The sequence below is a fragment of the Chenopodium album genome, chromosome 26, assembly GCF_948465745.1.
Source record: "Chenopodium album chromosome 26, dcCheAlbu1.1, whole genome shotgun sequence".
NCBI lineage: Eukaryota > Viridiplantae > Streptophyta > Magnoliopsida > Caryophyllales > Amaranthaceae > Chenopodium > Chenopodium album.
Window position 1 is genome coordinate 7136846 of NC_137859.1, and position 20714 is coordinate 7157559.

Genomic DNA, 20714 nt, shown 5'->3' on the forward strand with positions numbered 1-20714 from the left:
ACCGTACAGGCGTACACATAGTGATCATGCACCTTGCATTATTAGTTTTACACTTATCATTGTACCAGGACTTCTCATCAATTAATTATGCTCAAGCTAAGCATATATATATATATAAGGACGTCTCTTCAATTTATTAATCTTACTCAAAAGTTCAACTAATTTTACATAACACATTGAACAAAAAAACTTATTTTAGGGCAGAATATTGTAACACAATTAATAGCTTGCTATAAAAAAAATTAAACTCGATTAGGCAGAGTTGATAGAGAATGGAACACGATTTCTGTATTCTGCAAGTGCCCACATAGGGTGAATACTCCTGTACATTGTATAATGTGACATGCAATTCCTCATGAACACTCCTGTTATTTCCTGTTAATTTTTTTCAAATCATATGAGTTAAATTAAGTTAATTAACTACTTCGTTAATCGTAATATTATTTGTATCAATATTCAATATTAAAACTAAGCTGAAATTCATGATTTTCATTGGAGATTAATTAAGTTAGATTTACCTGTTGAGGAAAATCGCCATTTTCGAGTTGTGAATTGATCAAAAGCTTTGCAGCGTGATGCAGAGGAGTTGGATCCCTCTCCGCCTGAGATAATAAGGACAATTACATAAATTAAATCAGTTGTTATTGTTTTAGGGCATGTTCACATTTATTGAACTGAACTGATTGGAGCTGAAATAAACTGATTAGAGCTGAACTGAACTGAACTCAATAGAGCTGAAATGAATATATAGTTTATGAGAGAAGGAAATTAGGAGCTGAACTGAATTGAACTGAACTGATTGCAGCTGCACTGAACTTAACTGAACAGAACTGAACTGATTTGAGCTGAATTGAACTTAATTGAAATTAAGTTGCAGTTAATAGGCCCTTAGTATTAGAAATAGAAGTGCTTAAAATACCTGTTTTGCGTGAAGTAGACCCATTAAAGCCCATCCAGTTTGAACCAAATTGGATTTCCCTTCTATTGGTACAAACTTCTGTGGTTTATTAATCACAAATTGTTACTCATAATTAATCACCAAAAAAAAGAAGAAAGGAAATATTAAATTGTGCTACTGAGAAATAAACACTTTAAAATGTTGTTAAAATAATACATGGTTTTAAAACGCAAATGTCCCTGCACAAAACAAGCATGTAGAGATTGTAGACTGTGCCACCTAGTATTGTCAAACGGTTTGACAGTTCGGGTTCGGTTCGGTTTGAAATCGGTTCGGTATTAAATCGGGTCGGTTTGAAATCAGTTTAAGTGTCTCGCGGGTCGGTTTCAGTTCGGTTTAAATAGTTATCGGTTCTATTCGGTTTCGGTTTATTCTTGAGCGGTTTTAATTCGGTTTGGGATGTAAACAGTCCGGGTAGTAAACGGTTCGGTGCAAACGGGTCGCGGTTTGTTAACGGTTCGGTGGAAATGGTTTTTATCCCGGTTCAAACAGTTTCAAGTTGGAAACAGTTTCGGGTTAGAAACAGTTCGGTTTTTTTTTCGGTTCAGTTTATAACTAGTTCGGTTCTTTTTTGGTCCAATTTATAACTAGTTCGGTTCTTTTTCGATTCAATTTATGACTGGTTCGGTTCTTCTACGGTTTAACGTTATTCAGATCGGTTCCATTTCGAGTTTACTAAATTACGGTTCGAGTCGGTTTTCGGTTTCAAAAAATCGATTGTTTATCGAGTCGTTTGGATTCAGACGGTTAAATGGTTTTGGATTGAAATTTGATAGTACTTGCTAACCTTTTGTTGGTTAACAAGTTTTATATTTAGTCGAGACTTCATCATTTCATAAATAGGCATCAAATTATATACAAATCCTCATTGATTTTATAAATACATATCATGTTCAGTTTCAAGTTTAGCCATACCAATCTTACTAGTTTGTAGCCGATTCGTTTATAAGTTGTCCGGTTCATAAAACGATTCGGTTTGCAAGTTGTTCGGTTAATAAACGGTTCGGTTTATATACAGTTCGGTGCAAACGGGTCGCGGGTTGTTAACGGTTCGGTGTAAACGGTTTTTATCCCGGTTCAAATGGTTTCGGGTTGAAAGCGGTTTTGGGTTAGAAACAGTTCGGTACTTTTTTGGTTCAGTTTGATTTCAGTTCGGTTTAGAACTGGTTCGGTTTATTAACGGGTTCGGTTCTTATACAGTGTAACGTTATTCAGATCGGTTCGATTTCGGGTTCTTTCACGTACGGTTCGGATCGGTTTTCGGTTTCAAAAAAACGGTTTTTAATCGGTTCGGTTCTCATTTGGATCGGTTTGTTTCGGGCAGTTAAACGGTTTCGGTTTGAAATTTGACAGCACTAGTGCCACCCCAATACAATGTGGCACAGCACAATGCTTATGCTAGCATGCCATAACATATAGATCTTCAAATATATGGGCTATTTTACGTGAGATTGTGATATGCGAATGTATACGTGCAATGCCATTATAGCACAGTACATCCATCTAGCTTAGGAAACTAGGAAGCTTTAAATTAACAATGCGACAATTAATTATAGACAAAAGTGCAGGGATAATTACCTTTTTGGGACACGAAACATAGCTCTCACCCCATCCACCATCCTCCTTTTGTGTTGTAAGTAAAAATTCAACACCCTTCCTAATAGCAACACAATTATCGTACGTCTTTCCACCGGCTGCTAGCCCTCCAAGAGCAAACCATGTCCCATATATGAAGCAAATCCCCCAGCTTCCATACCTACCAACAATAATATTAACTATTTATTAGATAATACTCATCAACAACAACATACGTAACGTACGACGTGCACATTCTATGCATTAATACATAATTTACATAGATATATTAGAAATTTAGAAGTCATAACATACCATCCTCCATTAGGGTATTGGGTATTCTCAAGGTATTGGACTGCATTTACGATGAAATTCTCGATCTCTTCCTTCCTATGGCCTGGATATAACTTCTTGAACATAACTAAAGCTTGAATTGCTGAAGCTGTACATTCTACGTACCTATTGAAGGAGTTCCCTTTTTGTTAATTGTCTTTTCATTAAAATAAAAATAAAAAACGAAAAATAATGAACACCAAGTAAAATTTTTTATTATAAACGTAACAATACTCACTCGTACTCAATGACAATGCCTTCAAAAAATTCTATAGGGTTGAGAATCTGGAGATTGTACAAATAAAATTATATCAAGTTTCGTATACTTGTATATATTTATTACTCGTAGAAAACTAATTATTATTACTTCGTATTATTATTGTAACTTTATTATTAATACTTGAATTAATTGGCTGTTCGTTGTACAATTAAATAACTGACCTCTAACCATTCTTGAGCCCCTGCTGGTTCCCAAGCAGATACCCCACCATTTTTATTCTGCAAAAAAAATTATTTATAGTTTTGATCTATTTAGTACTTTCTCCGTCCCAAAATACATGAGATTTCTCCGTCCCAAAATATATGAGATTTTGGACTTTTTTCACTATTCAAGTATTAGCTTTGACCATAATTTTTTACTAACACAATAAAAATTTATTTTTATCATAAAATATGTTGTTAGATAGTTATTAATATAAAGTTCAATAATATAAATTTTAAAATAATTTTCACTAATATTTAATTATATAAAAATAAAGTTAAACTAGTACATTGACATATGTATAATGTTGGTAAGAATGTCAGTGGCGGATCTTGAAAAATTTTCTTTTGGGGGCCGATCAAAACTAAATGTATTACATATACATACAAAGTACGTGGTACATAAATTGAGTAATATAAACAAATGATATCAATATTATCAAAACTTTTAATAAAGCACTATGAATTCTAAATCATATATTAGTTAAAATAAGAAATAAAATCCCTAAAATAACAAGCGTCACAATCTCATTCTCAAACCAACTAAAGTAAAGCACGTCGCTCTTTTAACAATCTAAAATCATCAATAATAGACTTTGTATTAAGGTGTTTGCTATTTTCTACTAATATAAATTAAATTTATTTATTATTATGTATCGAATTTATTCATCACAACTCAAATATCATATATAAACTCATAAACAAATATGAATATCAAGTTAAAATTTCATTAAAAGTACACAAAACCACACTACATGTATATCAAAATTTATAAAATTAATTAGAAATTATAAACATCAATAAGAAATTCAAAGGAAAAATACAATATGCACAACATATGAACATAAAGCATTAAAGTTTACCTATAGAGTAGTAGTTGATACTTAGAAAGTACTACTCCCTCCGTCCCAAAAAGAACGGCCCATTTGGCCAAAACTTTGTCCCAAAAAGAATGACCCATTTGCATTAAAACACCCACCAATTTGCTATAATATTTGTGCAAAATTAGCTTCCCCATATAAAAATTTGATTTTTCATGTTATTTTATTACTTAATCTCTCTATTTTTTTACAAACCCCATGTAAATTTATCTTTCCAATATACTTTTAGTTCTTTTTACTTAACTTCCTTAATACCCGCATAATCAACCCAAATAGGTCGTTCTTTTTGGGACGGAGGGAGTACTGGTTATCTTCCCATTTCCCAAAAGCCAACTGATAATAATTACTCGTACTACCTAGGATTTATTAAAAAAAAAATAGGTCAAGAAAGAAAATAGGCCTAGGGAATCTAGGAGATAATGGGAAGTAGCAGTTACATTTACACGGTTAACAGCAATTACATGGTTAAAACAATTTTGGGCCTAATACTCATCCTAGTACACTAATTTTTACTTGGGCCGATACCAGGGGCCGGGCCCTTGATGGCCCCCATGAAGGTCCGACATTGGGTAAGATATTTTTGTGGAACTCTTATTATTTACCTGTAGAGAAAGCAAGATATTGACTGAATCATAAAGTCGCTCAGGGTCCATCTTCTCCCCAACAACTTCCGGGGGCATTGTTGATAACATTAGACAACACTAGATAATAGTACAAAAGAAACCAAAGTTAATTGAATAATGAAAATGAAACATCATATAATGCATTATATATTTCTTTAACAAAAATAAAATCTGATCTACTTGTACATTGTGCTCATTTAAGGGTCTTACCTTAAGGCCTTCAGCGGTACAATCAGAGACTTGCCAACCGTGATCTTGATCGGAGAAAGTCCATGATCCCTTCGATATATGGCGGTGCATAGCTTTAAAGTCGCCTGATGGATTGTCCTTAACCTAATTTATAGACAAACATGTAGCATAATTTATCAGTATATTATGATTTAGGGCCTGTTCATATTTACTGAACTGAACTGAACTGATTGGAGCTGAACTGAACTGAACTGAACTGATTGGAACTGAACTGAACTGAACTGAATTGAGCTGAAATGAATATTTTATGTGAGAGGGAAATTAAGAGCTGAACTGAACTGAACTGATTGGAACTGAACTGAACTGATTGAAGCTGAACTGAACTGAAATTTAGTAAATGTGAACAGACCCTTAATTTACATATTGATCGTGTATGTTGCATTGGATTGTTGGTGCCTTCATTTAATTTTACTCATGATTCAAATGATTTTGATTGCATATACTAGTACTAGATGAAGCCCGTGCGAATGTGCGATCACGGTTTGTTTGATTTTTTTTAAATAATTTTTTTTTTGTACTAATGTGCTAAATTTTGTTATATATTTAGATAAACTACCTAATATTAAAAGATAATATATAATAGGAAATTTTGATTTTTACCACCTTGAAATAACGACTTTATTGAATTTACCACCTCCTAAAAAAATGATTTACTTTACCACCTCATAAAAAAAATAAAACATCAATTTTTCCACCAATCACCTCCAACTAACGAATTCTGTCCATAAATCCATTAGTGGGGCCTACCTTGCACACGTGTCGCCATATTATTGGGTAAGTTTTAAACAAAAATTAAAAAAAAAAAACAAAAAAAAAATTTAAAAATCCGTATCCATCAACCGGTGGTTGCTGCCACCGTCGGGACCCCCACCGCCGGACCGGCTACGACTAGCCCCACCACCTAACCGCTACGATCAGCCCCCACCACCTAACCGCTATGACCAACCCCACCACCTAACAACTACCACTGCACCGCACCGCAACAGCCACCGCACCAATTTCGACCCCCTTTCCACCAATTTCCGACCTCAAAAACCTTGCCACCACCTAACCGCTACGACCAACCCACCACCTAATCACTACCACCACCGCACCTGGCCAAGGACCCCGAAACCCCCCAACTGCACCACACAGCCACAGCTACCGCATCGATTTCGACCCCCTCTCCACCAATTTCCGACCTCAAAACCCTAGCCACCTAATTCCGACCACCCATATAGCCCCCCCCCCCCCTAATTCCAACAACTCTTAAAACCCTAGCCACCACCAATCCGCACTTCTAAAACCCTAACCACCACCTAATTCCGACCACCTCCCTAGTCTACACCAAATTCCGACCCCTCCCTTACCCCCACACGAAATTCCGACCAACCACGGTGAGTTAATTTCGTTGCCAGCTGGGTAAATATGGCAATCGGGGAAGATGAAGAAGAAACATCAAAAAGGTGGGCCCTACTATTGGATTCATGGACGGAATCCGTTAGTTGGTGGTAAAATCAAAGTTTTGGAATTTTTGTTGGTGGTAAAGTAAATCTTTTTTTTTAGAGGTGGTAAATTCAATTAAATGGTTATTTGAAGGTGGTAAAAGTCAAAATTTCCTATATAATATTTAGTTAATTTAAAAAATTTCATTCGCCAATTTTGCTTATGTGGAATTTGAATTATTTAATTCTAAAAGAAATTAATAATCTCTTATTTAACTAGCTACAATAACAATTTATAATACTACTACATGCATGGCGCGCTACAAAAATTAAATCTTACGTACGTGGCTCTCTAAAACCTCGGAAAAAAACTCTCCTTTAAATATATATATTAGATTTATGAAAATTCTAAAGCATAGCAGGTATAATATCATGAAAATTTCAATTCAAAAAAAAAAAAAAAAAAAAAAAAAAAAAAACCCTTTTACCTGTGACTCTTTAATGAAGAAGTGGCCTTTCTTAAGAGCCGGTCCGATTTCGTCCAGGCTAAGATTTGAAGCTAGCAATGCTTGGATTGAAAACCCACAATCCCATAATTGACTTCCAAAACTCTACATTTTCATCATTTTGGATTATTTTGAATACACATGTAAAAAAAAAAAAAAAAAAAACTCTTTTTTTTTTTTTATTTTTTTTTTTAATGATAAATAATTACCTGCATTTTTAATCCATCTTCGGCAATCCAAATGTAATCCTGTACTCTAGCTAGGTGTTTCTTGTAATGATCCCCTTTAGGATCTTCAACCCAACAAGCTAACATACATAATACCTATAATTTTGGATTTGGTTGATTAATTAATAATTAATAGAATTACTAAATATTTTTAATAATTGTGTATGATCAAGGTAATTGTATATTATAAGCTTATCAATTGATACCTTCTCAACAGATCCAATGGTTATGTAACGATTGTTCTCATCTTCGTAATGTATGTGTTCCATTGTAACCTCTAGTGCCTTTTTTCGAATCAACTTGTTGAAAGGCCAACGAGTCAAGAGAGGCTCTGTAAAGATGTAAAGAGCGTCCCACATCAAATCTTGAATCAATGGATGAGGGTAGTAAAGATCCTCCTGTTGTGTGAATATCATCATCAGTGGCGGAGCTATTAAGGGGCCTGGGTGGCACCGGCCCCGCCATTATTTTTATTTTTTTTAAAATTTTATTAAGTTAAAGTTGTAAATTTATAGGTTAAATACAATTTTAATGCAATAAATAACATTAAATTAGCTTTGTCATAGTGGTAATACATACAAGTACACACAAATGTCGCATTTTCTTCCAACTAATTTGATCAAAGGGTTCGTTGTAAAGCTCTTCTCTAAGTTGTTTAATGAGAGGTGTGATTGGACCTATGAACCTCTTCCCGTATAAATATGACATCGGCATATAAACCATTCGACAGTAGCACCACATTTTTGCTGCATAATAATTAACATCGAATTTTTAGTACCAAATATTTCAAAAAAATAGACTTTGTTAGTGGACCATCTCAACTAAAACTTAAGCTGATGGTTGAGGCCCAGGAATATGTTATATACTCCTCATTTGTTTACAGTCATCATTGGCATTAAACAAATATTTGATACCTGGATGCATAGGGAGAAACGACGGAAGGATCCAAAACTCAGGCGGCATTGGATGACAGCCAGACCAATCAAACAAGCCAAGTATCTAAAGTGCATGGTAAAAACAATGTTGCAATCACATTAGTAAATCACAAATTGTGAAAAATGGTCAATCCATCATGACTATAGTGAAACTATGATATGACTTACTGATAGCCAAGTTTTTCCCCAAGAAGGGATATGGGTAACACTACCATGGTCAAGGATCCATTTACGAGCCCTAGGACAAGCATTGTCATCACCCTCATCGGGTCCAATTCCAAGCATTCGCAAACAAATGTAGTTGAGTGCAGTGCAAAACATGGTACTGTGTCCTTCAATATGCAATCCCCAACCTCCATCTTCATTCTATAATAATATATAACATAATATAATGATTGGTCCAATTTTTTCTTAAGAAAGTAAATGTATTTCCATGGTCGTCTAACCTCTTCAATTCATCATTGAAAGGAATATGAGTTAACCTGATGATAATAAATGTTACGAAGAATCTCTCTTCGATGTTCTGGTCCGAAAACAGAATTCAGATCCCCTGTAATGTATAAGCAGAAAACCTGCATGACATTATGTTAGTTTAGATGAACTACTACAAGAGGGGGGGTGAATGGTAGTAGGTTCCAATCGCGGAACTTAAGCGGAAATAAACAATTAAAACGTAAAGGAACTTAAAGCACACATCAAGTTTTACGAGGAAACCATCCAGTGCCTAACTGGAAGTAAAACCTCGGCCCTATTGGGACTTATAAACAAATTCCACTATAATAGGCAACTCTCCTAGTACAACCTATTACACAGACCTTTGCTTTGCAAGTTCCACCACGGACACTTGACTCTATGATAGGACACTTCCTACCAGACCTAAGACACTTCTTAGGACCCTTTTTCTCCCCTTACCCAGGACACTTCCTAGGTGACCCAAGACACTTCTCAGGTTCCTTTCACTCACTGTGCACTCACAGCTACCACTCGAATTTTACGAGATTTCAAACTCATCACTTGTGTGAATTTAAGAGAATTCACAATCTCACCCCAAAATACAAAACACTCAAAACCCTTTTTCCCATTACAAGATCTCATTGAATATCCCTAAATACATATCTATGAATAAAGAGATAAAACTAATATGTTGGACACTCGGGACCAGTCTGGAACTCACTGGACGTACTGTAACCAAAACCTGATAGGAACTTTGACCAGGAGAACTGACTTAGCTTCGTGGTGAAGGCTAAAATCATTAAGCACGACCACTACACTTCGTCAGCCTCAACTTTGAATGAATACTTATGAGCATATTTATAGTACACTCGAAATATTCATTTCATCTTGAAAAGATAGATTTTCTGAAAAGATAAGTTTAAAAGATATTTTCTAAAAACAAGTTTTCCGAAAATATATCTTTTTGTTAAGAATAAAATCTGTCAATAATAATAAGATAAACTTAACATAAAATCAGATTTAATTCCAATCTTATCTTTTAGTTTAAAAATACTTTTTAAACAAAATTTATCTTTTTCCAAAAGGGATTTATTAGAAGATAAATATCTTTATTCAGTAAAACCAAATCCCTAAAAGATATGCACGTATAATGTAAATATATATATCATTAAAACCGACTTTTAACAACGTGCACACTTAAGTTCCTATTAGGTTCCTGAACTCTGACAGTCTCCGAGTTCCTGACAAGTCAGTTACTCTAATTTCATTGACTGTTTGGAGTTCACCTAGGTTCTATATAGACTTGTTCCAGACCGACTTTTATGTCCAACATACTTACATGAATCCTAGAGCAATATACTTCTATTTCTCTGTCTTCATGTTGCTTCTCTGAAACTCTTGTTCTGGAATCCTGTAGTCTTGATATATTCTGGATCTTAGGGTTTGCCCCAGCATTACACCAGAACCAGGTCGTTACACCCGTTTGAAGTTCCTGTTGAGAAACTTCGGGAAGTTCCATTTCTGGAACTCTTCTTCTAACTTTACTTGTATCCTCATGGATCTTCTAAAGTTCCTCTGTTTCAGTTCCTACTTCAGCCCTCAACGCTTACTGAACCTGCAAACATCACAACACTAGAAAATCCTTATTAAATGGAAGTTTGCTCAATTCTTAACATCATCATCAAAACCTCATAAGGGTCAACAAGTTGCCCCTTTTTAATGATGACAAACTGAGCAAACTTCTGAGGATAACTAAGCAACTCAGAAGGTTAGTTTTTTTCATTTATAAAAACAGTAAAGAAAACTAAACTAAATTAAAAGACTTCTACACATACATGACATATATATGTATAGGATACTTACCTCGTGAAGCTAACATATGTAAACACCTATTTACATAGTTACCTTCATGGTTCCTTAGCCATCATCATGCTTATCAACCGTAACACTTATCATTGTTCTTGTTCCTCTATTGCTTATCCTATATTGCTCAAGTTCCTTGTATATATACTTGTCATTGCTCAGGTTCCTTGTATCCTGTTCCAAACATAACTTGCTCTTTCTATGCACAACTTAACATACACGTTAGATAGATAATCATCATTAGTTTATAATCATCAAAACCTAATTGCTCAACAATTTCCCCCTTTTTGATGATGACAAACTAATGATGCTTATCACATATTAAAGGATAATCATTGTACATTTATTCCCCCTTAGTTTTTCAAGGAAATACCATATGAACAAGTTAAGAACATTAAGAACATACACAAGAACTTAACATAGTTAGGAACTTAGCAATACACATCATTATCAATATATATATATACTTTCAACGATCATGATGTATGAACTTTAGACTTAATTACTGCATACCATAAGCATCATACATATTCTTCCCCCTTTTGTCATTATCAAAAAGGGTATTGTTCCACATGTTTGTTTTTCGTAAATTATACACACTTAAAGTCATATGTCACACCTACCACCATATAATAAGTAAATATATAATGGTTAAACACTTGTTGTTCCTAAAAGCCTCAAGGTACTCACTTTTCAAACACGGATGCCATTTTCACACTAATTTCCAACTCACAATCCAAAGGCCCAACTTCAAAACCCTTAATTGAACTTGACAAATAAGTAAAGATCAGGGCTAAAAAGTTAGGAATGAACTGCATGAATAGACAAATGAAAGCGCAAATTCAAAGGATATATAAAGAAGCATATGGAACAAAATAAGTAGAGGGAACATGAAATGGAATTTGTGCTCTTCGTTTAGACCTTTTGAGATGATAAGGTTCACCACATTTGTTCTTCATTTCATACTCTTGAACCTCCTGCTAAACACAACACATATTCATCTTACCAATTGATAACCAAATTCCCTTACTTCTACCACCAACTTCTTTGAGGAACATTCTGCATACTGGAACTTAAATAGATTTCAGTTTCATCATAGCCAAGTTCCTTCAACGTTTGTCGTTGTTCCTTCACTAGCTCACCAAGTATACGAGTACTCCACATCAAAGTCAATATTCTTCATCTTTAGATATCCAGGAAATTAAATATTTGATCACCCTTTTCTTTTTCTTTTCTTTATTTATTTATTTATTTATTTTTTTTTTTTTTTTTTAAAGGGTGTCATTATACAAATTTTGCATACTTTCCTGGAATAACACATTTTTAAATCAATGAAGATATTACTTACTCATACACTTGAGTTCCACAACCAGATCTGAACCATTTTGATTTCTTGGTTCCTGCCTTATTCCCCCTGAGTCCCTTACCATTCTTCTTCCTTTTCAAGTACTTACTTCTTTATTTATCTTCAACTTCCCCCTCAAAATATAATCACCATTTTTCATGTTTCATCAAATCATAAAAAGATGATCAACAAACTTAGAGCACATGGGAATCAAGAATAAGAAGTAAAAGTGTGTGAACGGAAAGAGGAAATTGAATTGGGTGAATAAGAATCTTCGATTTTCTGAATATGGGACAATTAAAGTATATGCAACACGGACACACAACTTAGAGTTGTAGAATAATGTTGCGATCGAAGATATATGACGTGGATGCTTGAAAGTTGGCTAAAATATAGGTTAGTTCCCTCTGAAATTTAAACAAGTGAGGTGTAAACGGTCTGGGAACTTACCTGTCTTGTTCCATCAAAGTTTCTTTCATTGTTCCTTTGGCAACTTAGGAACTTCGTGTTTGACAGCACCCATAGTTCTATTATGAGACCTCTAATACTCTTAGGCAAGTAAGTATGTCTTTTACAACACAAGAATTAAGTGTGACACATAAACAATAAGCGCATATTCTTTACTTTAAGTATTACATGCATAGGAACCCCATCTTGACATAACTTATGGGAAAAATACTTTATACTCATGTTATGTTTCATCAAGTCTTGTTCTATTAAGCAACAAACAAGAATATGACAAGTCAAGACAAAACCATAAGAGAATCAATTCACAAATTCACATATTGCATTCATACCACAAATATATCAATTCCATTCATCTAATGCCGACATGTGAAAAGGAACTTGTATCTTATGTAGTCTCTTACCAATAAAAATATAACTTTAAAGCATTGGTTGAATATGATGGCTTACCTTGGAGTTCTTGAAGTGGCTGTTATGTTCCTTGATGATCTCGAATCTAATATGAACTTCCACTTCTAACTCAAGTTCCATTGTCAGTGGTTAATGCTTACAAATATATTTTCTTATCATAAATTAGCAAAAACCAATGCACAATGGCTCGTTAGTAGTACCAGAGATATATCAATGTAAACAAGTACTACTAATAACTCAGTTCATCTTGAAAACAAAAATTGATACTTTTTAAAACTCAATTTTCAAGAAGGAACTTGGATAGCATTCTATCCTAGAGTATGTTCCACATAGACGTCTACAAAAATTCATATCAAGACATACAGGACATCCATGTGGTACAACTCTAATCCCATATAAACAGCAAGAACAAATATTATTCAATTTGCTTCAAGTCTAGCTACACACGCAACAAGTTCCTTAAAGACAATACATACCTTTGTATTGGTTGTTTCTTTTAAGAACCAACCTGGCCTTGTTCCATCCACGTGCCTTACTCAATAAGCATTTTCCAGAACACCCTTTTTAATCTCCGACCCTTTTTAGGTGTTCTAGAATAGGTTCAGGATGTGACATGCATCCTCTTCCTTTTAAGCTTATTAAGTTCCTGCTGCACATCTAACCTGATAACAACCAATTATATGTTTACATCAACCTTAAAAACAAACTTATCTTTTATACAACTATGAGTTATGAAGTCCATCTTTTTCAGTTGATATCTCGAGCTCTTCTCTGATCCTTGGTTGTTGAGGTTTTCCCTTTGGTTACATATGCATGAAAGACACTTTAGTTCCATAGTTTGTTGAGATATTGCTGGTCGGAACAAATATTATCTCAGCTCTGGAACTTCGTTGGAACTTGCTTTCTTGTATTGAGTTCTTTGAACTTTGCTGCATGAGTTGGAACTTAACACCTCGAAGTTCCTCAACATATGTAGCTATCCCTTGCTGTTATTCTTAGTGACATATTTCTTTACTAGGAACTCAGATAGTTCTTCAAGAACTTGCGAGTTCACCTTTTATCACCTGTCTGATGGGAACAAACATGTTAGTCTCAAAATATGTTCACTTATTGCACATTAAATAAGATAGGGTAAACTCTTTATGTTTTGCTGTTCTCGGCGTTTATGGATAAATCGCCTTGGCACTTCTATCATCAAACATCCCTAAGTGGAACATAGGGTGTCTTGTTAATCAAAGATCTATTGCTTCAGTGTTGATGATGTAGCAAGAGGCATTGAAAACTATTCCAAAGAACCTGCAAAGACCATTAGTATATAACTTTGTTCTCTTCTTGTCTTTCATGATTCAAAATTGGAAACTTGTTATCAATCTGTGTTCCTGCAACAAACACTAAACGTGACTGGAACTAGGTTCCGTTGTTAGATCTATAACCTCATAGATGATGAACACTTAGCCACTTACCCTGTGATAGAAAAGACTTTCAACAAACAATTCATCGTCTCTTCTATTAAGAAAAGTAACCAAGTGCACATTTGCTTTCATTACTTATAAACAAGACATCTCTTTCAATTAGTCTCTACATATCACATGGTAAACATATCCATATCACTAAGATCCAATGGATTAGTGTTGCTTACCAACTACCTGATGTTGAAAGAGAATGTAACATGTGTCTGATTCTCATGCTTTTCGATCTTAACCTGTTTGGAACTTACATATACATATACCTATTATCGAGTTCCTACTAGGTTTATCAAGCATGAAAAGATTTACATGTTCACAGTTTGAAGCATAGAAGTATCTCATCTTCAATAAAACCTAGAAATGTCAGGTTGTTGTTAGGAATCACCTTGAGATCCACAAATGATGTGTTCCCTTTTTGATTCCCTTCATATGTGACATTTCCATTCTTTATTGATGATGTCATCTTGAAGCCATGAAACAAATAGAGTTACAAGCAATTGAAAACCAGAATGTGCATTAAAAACTCGACGAGAAAAATATTCACAATGGGATAGGAACTTGACTTACTAACTTCCTGTTATGTAGAAATTTTACCTTTCGTGTTAGTATTATAAGTCAAAATTCTTCCATTGTAGGTTTATAGTAAGAGATACCTTGATTTGGCTATCATCATCTCTTTTGGAACCTCGCTGTCGAGATAATGCGAGTTCCCTCCTATTATAAACCTTCAACTCTTCCATGTTCCTTTTGACATAAAGTTGGAACATGTCCTTCTGGTCCTTTAGACCATTGTATCTTGGGTAGAGGAACGTGTTGATTTAATCTCAAATTCTTCAACACCTTGTCAAAGTCCCTCATATTATCATTCAAAAGATATAACCTGAAAGTTCACAACCCAAGAGATTCCTTTGTGCCTTTAAAATGTCAGTAGGTTAGTCAAAAGAGATAGAAAAAACCTAAAGCATAAAAGTGTTGAAACATAAAGTTCCTGTAAGAGTACTCCCTTTTAGATGTCGTTCCATCAACGAAATGATGAATCTCCAACACGCAGTCAAAGATAATCATCTTAACTCATCATCCTTCATAAGAGTCTGCTACAGGAATTAATGCTTTGTTCCAAAAAAACTTTGAATAATAAGAACTTAACTGGAACTTGAACCAGAATCTTTACAAGAACGTATACAATAACTCCTATAGCACCTTGATATAGAAGCTTTGTTATTCCTGTATCCCTAATTCGTTCTATCATTTCAAGTTCACCAAGTTCCAACCAATTTAAGCACTGAGCTCCTAATGGAACAAACTTTTATGCATCAATTTGTCTCAATGGACAAACCTACAAAACAATCATTAATAACTTGCACAAAACTAGAAGAGAAGTTAGTTTGTCATGATATACATTATAAACATCAAAACAACTTCTCTTTTTATCCATTCACAAATAACCTTCATAAGAATAGGGAATTGAATTTCAATAGGAATTTGTGAAGGATTAATACATACCAAAAGCACATGACCAATCTTTACAGAGAGATGTATAGGTGACTTACACACTTATCCATATTGTCGCTTCACCTACTATATCCCTCTTATAAAGGCTTTCTAGTGAGAGGAACTTGCACATAATTCCTTATATACAAACAACCAAAGATCATCATTATTAATAAGTTGTCTCCACTCATATAGCCTGCAAAATCAGTCATCTTTTGGCTTTGGTTACCCAATATATATTGGGTGCCTTCATGTTAGTAATAGACGTCAATAATCCATAATTAAAATAACTACGGTTAAACCAACTATCTTTACTAACAATAAACATCATGTGTCTACATAATAAATATTCAGAATAACACATACACATGAGAAGGTCATTCTTTGGCAATTATTCAAAATATACGTTCATTACCTTGCCTAAAGAATTAAGTTTCCATACAGGAGTAATCCAGGTTCCAAGAGACCAAATATGCATAATTCTACACAATACGTTCCTTGAACTATTTCTAGTAAACCGATTCTTTAAAAATAAATCAATTTGTAAATCTGACAAATACTTTTCACACTATAAATCAGATTTGAGGTTACACAAAATTGATTTACAAACTTCCAAAACAAAATCCAAAATTTAACTAGAAATACTGCAAGAAACTTTTACATATAATATCATGCATATAATCAAGACTTCAAAGACGAGACACTTACCTCAAAGATGTTCATCTTTGAATCACTTCTGCTTCACAAGCAGACTTTGGTCTCTACGTGGTATTGGGAACGTTCTAGGGTTGAGTTCCATTCGCTGCATTCCTTGTACATATCCATCCTAGCCTGGAACTTGCTCCTCGGGGTTGCCCGGTTTATCAAGAGCACCTGCTCTGATACCAATTGTTAGTTTAGATGAACTACTACAAGAGGGGGGGTGAATGGTAGTAGGTTCCAATCGCGGAACTTAAGCGGAAATAAACAATTAAAACGTAAAGGAACTTAAAGCACACATCAAGTTTTACGAGGAAACCATCCAGTGCCTAACTGGAAGTAAAACCTCGGCCCTATTGGGACTTATAAACAAATTCCACTATAATAGGCAACTCTCCTAGTACAACCTATTACACAGACCTTTGCTTTGCAAGTTCCACCACGGACACTTGACTCTATGATAGGACACTTCCTACCAGACCTAAGACACTTCTTAGGACCCTTTTTCTCCCCTTACCCAGGACACTTCCTAGGTGACCCAAGACACTTCTCAGGTTCCTTTCACTCACTGTGCACTCACAGCTACCACTCGAATTTTACGAGATTTCAAACTCATCACTTGTGTGAATTTAAGAGAATTCACAATCTCACCCCAAAATACAAAACACTCAAAACCCTTTTTCCCATTACAAGATCTCATTGAATATCCCTAAATACATATCTATGAATAAAGAGATAAAACTAATATGTTGGACACTCGGGACCAGTCTGGAACTCACTGGACGTACTGTAACCAAAACCTGATAGGAACTTTGACCAGGAGAACTGACTTAGCTTCGTGGTGAAGGCTAAAATCATTAAGCACGACCACTACACTTCGTCAGCCTCAACTTTGAATGAATACTTATGAGCATATTTATAGTACACTCGAAATATTCATTTCATCTTGAAAAGATAGATTTTCTGAAAAGATAAGTTTAAAAGATATTTTCTAAAAACAAGTTTTCCGAAAATATATCTTTTTGTTAAGAATAAAATCTGTCAATAATAATAAGATAAACTTAACATAAAATCAGATTTAATTCCAATCTTATCTTTTAGTTTAAAAATACTTTTTAAACAAAATTTATCTTTTTCCAAAAGGGATTTATTAGAAGATAAATATCTTTATTCAGTAAAACCAAATCCCTAAAAGATATGCACGTATAATGTAAATATATATATCATTAAAACCGACTTTTAACAACGTGCACACTTAAGTTCCTATTAGGTTCCTGAACTCTGACAGTCTCCGAGTTCCTGACAAGTCAGTTACTCTAATTTCATTGACTGTTTGGAGTTCACCTAGGTTCTATATAGACTTGTTCCAGACCGACTTTTATGTCCAACATACTTACATGAATCCTAGAGCAATATACTTCTATTTCTCTGTCTTCATGTTGCTTCTCTGAAACTCTTGTTCTGGAATCCTGTAGTCTTGATATATTCTGGATCTTAGGGTTTGCCCCAGCATTACACCAGAACCAGGTCGTTACACCCGTTTGAAGTTCCTGTTGAGAAACTTCGGGAAGTTCCATTTCTGGAACTCTTCTTCTAACTTTACTTGTATCCTCATGGATCTTCTAAAGTTCCTCTGTTTCAGTTCCTACTTCAGCCCTCAACGCTTACTGAACCTGCAAACATCACAACACTAGAAAATCCTTATTAAATGGAAGTTTGCTCAATTCTTAACATCATCATCAAAACCTCATAAGGGTCAACAAGTTGCCCCTTTTTAATGATGACAAACTGAGCAAACTTCTGAGGATAACTAAGCAACTCAGAAGGTTAGTTTTTTTCATTTATAAAAACAGTAAAGAAAACTAAACTAAATTAAAAGACTTCTACACATACATGACATATATATGTATAGGATACTTACCTCGTGAAGCTAACATATGTAAACACCTATTTACATAGTTACCTTCATGGTTCCTTAGCCATCATCATGCTTATCAACCGTAACACTTATCATTGTTCTTGTTCCTCTATTGCTTATCCTATATTGCTCAAGTTCCTTGTATATATACTTGTCATTGCTCAGGTTCCTTGTATCCTGTTCCAAACATAACTTGCTCTTTCTATGCACAACTTAACATACACGTTAGATAGATAATCATCATTAGTTTATAATCATCAAAACCTAATTGCTCAACACATTACATGTACATATATATATGTTATTACATTTTAACTCTTGGAAACTTTGTTATAAAGTAATACAATTATGTAAATGAGAAATATATTGATAAGGGACTGACCAAGGGAGGGAGGAAAAATTGAGGGCCGCCAATTTCAGCAGGCCAATGGCCTTGTTCAGACTGCAATGCTACAAATACATTCACTGCTCTCTTTAATGTTATCGTTGCGGTTTCGTATGTGATCTCCTCCCCTTCTTCCACCTTCACTTGCGGTATTGTTTGCTTGAAGTTTTTCTCCCTTAGGAACTATGGTTCCAATGATTAATTATTCCATAATTAGTGGTTATTATATAGATATTATTCTAGCACAATGTTACATAGTTTTATCAAAACAAAATTTTCTTGCATGCGTATTATGTCTATTGTCTAATCTATAATATATGTTAAAGATTGTTCCTAAGAAATTGTATGTATAATGTGTTACTGTACTCCCCTCTCATACAAAGGTTTAATTATTTAACTTCTTTGCACCAAAGAAAAATAAAGACTTCATTTCCATGTGAACCTCGTCCTCAATTAAAAAATCAATATTTTGATAAAACATGTGACCTTTCAAATAAAAGACTAGGCCGGATTTTAATCAATACTCGATTTCTAAAGTTCCTAGTCAATTAAGAGATATTGGGATCACTAATTCACTATCCTATGATTTGATCTGGTCTTATCCGTCTATTTTTCTTGATGAAATAAGGTTATTAAAAAGGTTCAATATCAACCATATAAGTCTTTCATAATAATTATCTTGTGATTTTGCAAATAATATGCATAGTATATTTGTAGGAGAATTTTTTTCTTGAAGATTTCTTAGACTTGTTGGAACTATTATTCCTTCAACTTTTGAACTAAAATCTAGTTCTTAATTAATTGAACTTAATATAACACTCAGCTCATTAAGTATATTATTCTTTCAACTTAAATATACAACAAAGTAATCCATAAAGGGAATACTACGTATGAATTAAACTAGAAAATGAACCTGGAGACGCCATAAGAGATCACCACAAGGCTTAACTTTGAATCGATTGTTGTAGAAGTTACGACGAGCTTCCTCCACCTCCTCCCTCTCCTCAGGGGTGCCATAGTTGGGATCAAACTCCCAAGTTTGACGCCCAACAAAGTTATTAGTACTGTATAAATAAGGGTGATTTGCACCTTCTCCTACCTTTAACCTCCACATTTTATGATCTCAACTTCACGTGGATTGAATTTCCTTAGCAAAGTTTATAAGTGCACCAAAACACTTTGAAACCTATTCATCCCAATTTTAGTACTATGAATCGTAAATACATAACCCACTTTATATAAAATTGTAATTGACATGTAGTTATATAGTTTATTTTAAATGAAACAATAAAAACGTTATAACATGTATCTATATTTATATATTTCCTCCGTTCTTTAATACTTGCAACACTTTCTTAAAATGGAAAGGTCACAATATAATTCTTGCAACACAGTATAAATGAAAAGTTTTTTGGGAAAAAAGTTGTACTATTCTCTTTTTTAAGCCACATGACCCACTTTATTATACTCCAAAAACCTCTCACTCCATTTTAAAGTGTATTAAATATGAACCCCACTTTTCTTACATTAATAGCGTGAAAAAGTAAGTGTTGCAACTATTGAAAAACGAAAGAAGGATACAATATGCATGACTTTGAAATATAGTGATTTTAATTATTACTCCTGAATCATCCCCTTTATGGCTTTATCCCGCCTTAACTAACAACATGACTTTGTAATAAATGAGTGCAGAGTGATAGAGTATGCACTCTTTCAGTGGAAAGCTATATATCAACCACAACTCTTCCAGCTGTGTAATTAAGTTGTAAGTTACGTAGTTGATTTTGTTTTATAAGTAAGGCGGACAACACTTGTTAGAATCTTAACTCTCACGTTTTTTTTGATGATTCTATTATTAACGGACCATGCATTTTGGAGTAGAGCGAGGGGAGTGTAAGGAATGTATTATCCTCAATCACCCTCATTTGGCAAGATTAAGTCTTTATACTATCGAAGTCAACACTTTATTGGTGCACCGACTAGTAGACTACTACTTTCATTTTATCAATCAATCAATTAACTTATAC

General features: G+C 34.2%; 1 protein-coding gene across 1 annotated transcript; it reads right to left on the minus strand.

Moving 5' to 3' along the window:
• Positions 1–252: 252 nt before the first annotated feature.
• LOC145618618 (beta-amyrin synthase 1-like) lies at positions 253–19801 on the minus strand. The gene is made up of 18 exons (XM_081673393.1): positions 19601–19801; positions 18685–18870; positions 8674–8763; positions 8360–8557; positions 8171–8255; positions 7836–8002; positions 7463–7654; positions 7239–7352; positions 7012–7134; positions 5061–5183; positions 4830–4928; positions 3308–3364; positions 3105–3151; positions 2849–2992; positions 2537–2714; positions 920–997; positions 519–602; positions 253–375 (listed from the first exon to the last, which is right to left on the minus strand). Exons 1-18 carry the CDS (start codon positions 19799–19801, stop codon positions 253–255), a joined length of 2289 nt encoding a protein of 762 aa, XP_081529519.1.
• Positions 19802–20714: the final 913 nt, after the last annotated feature.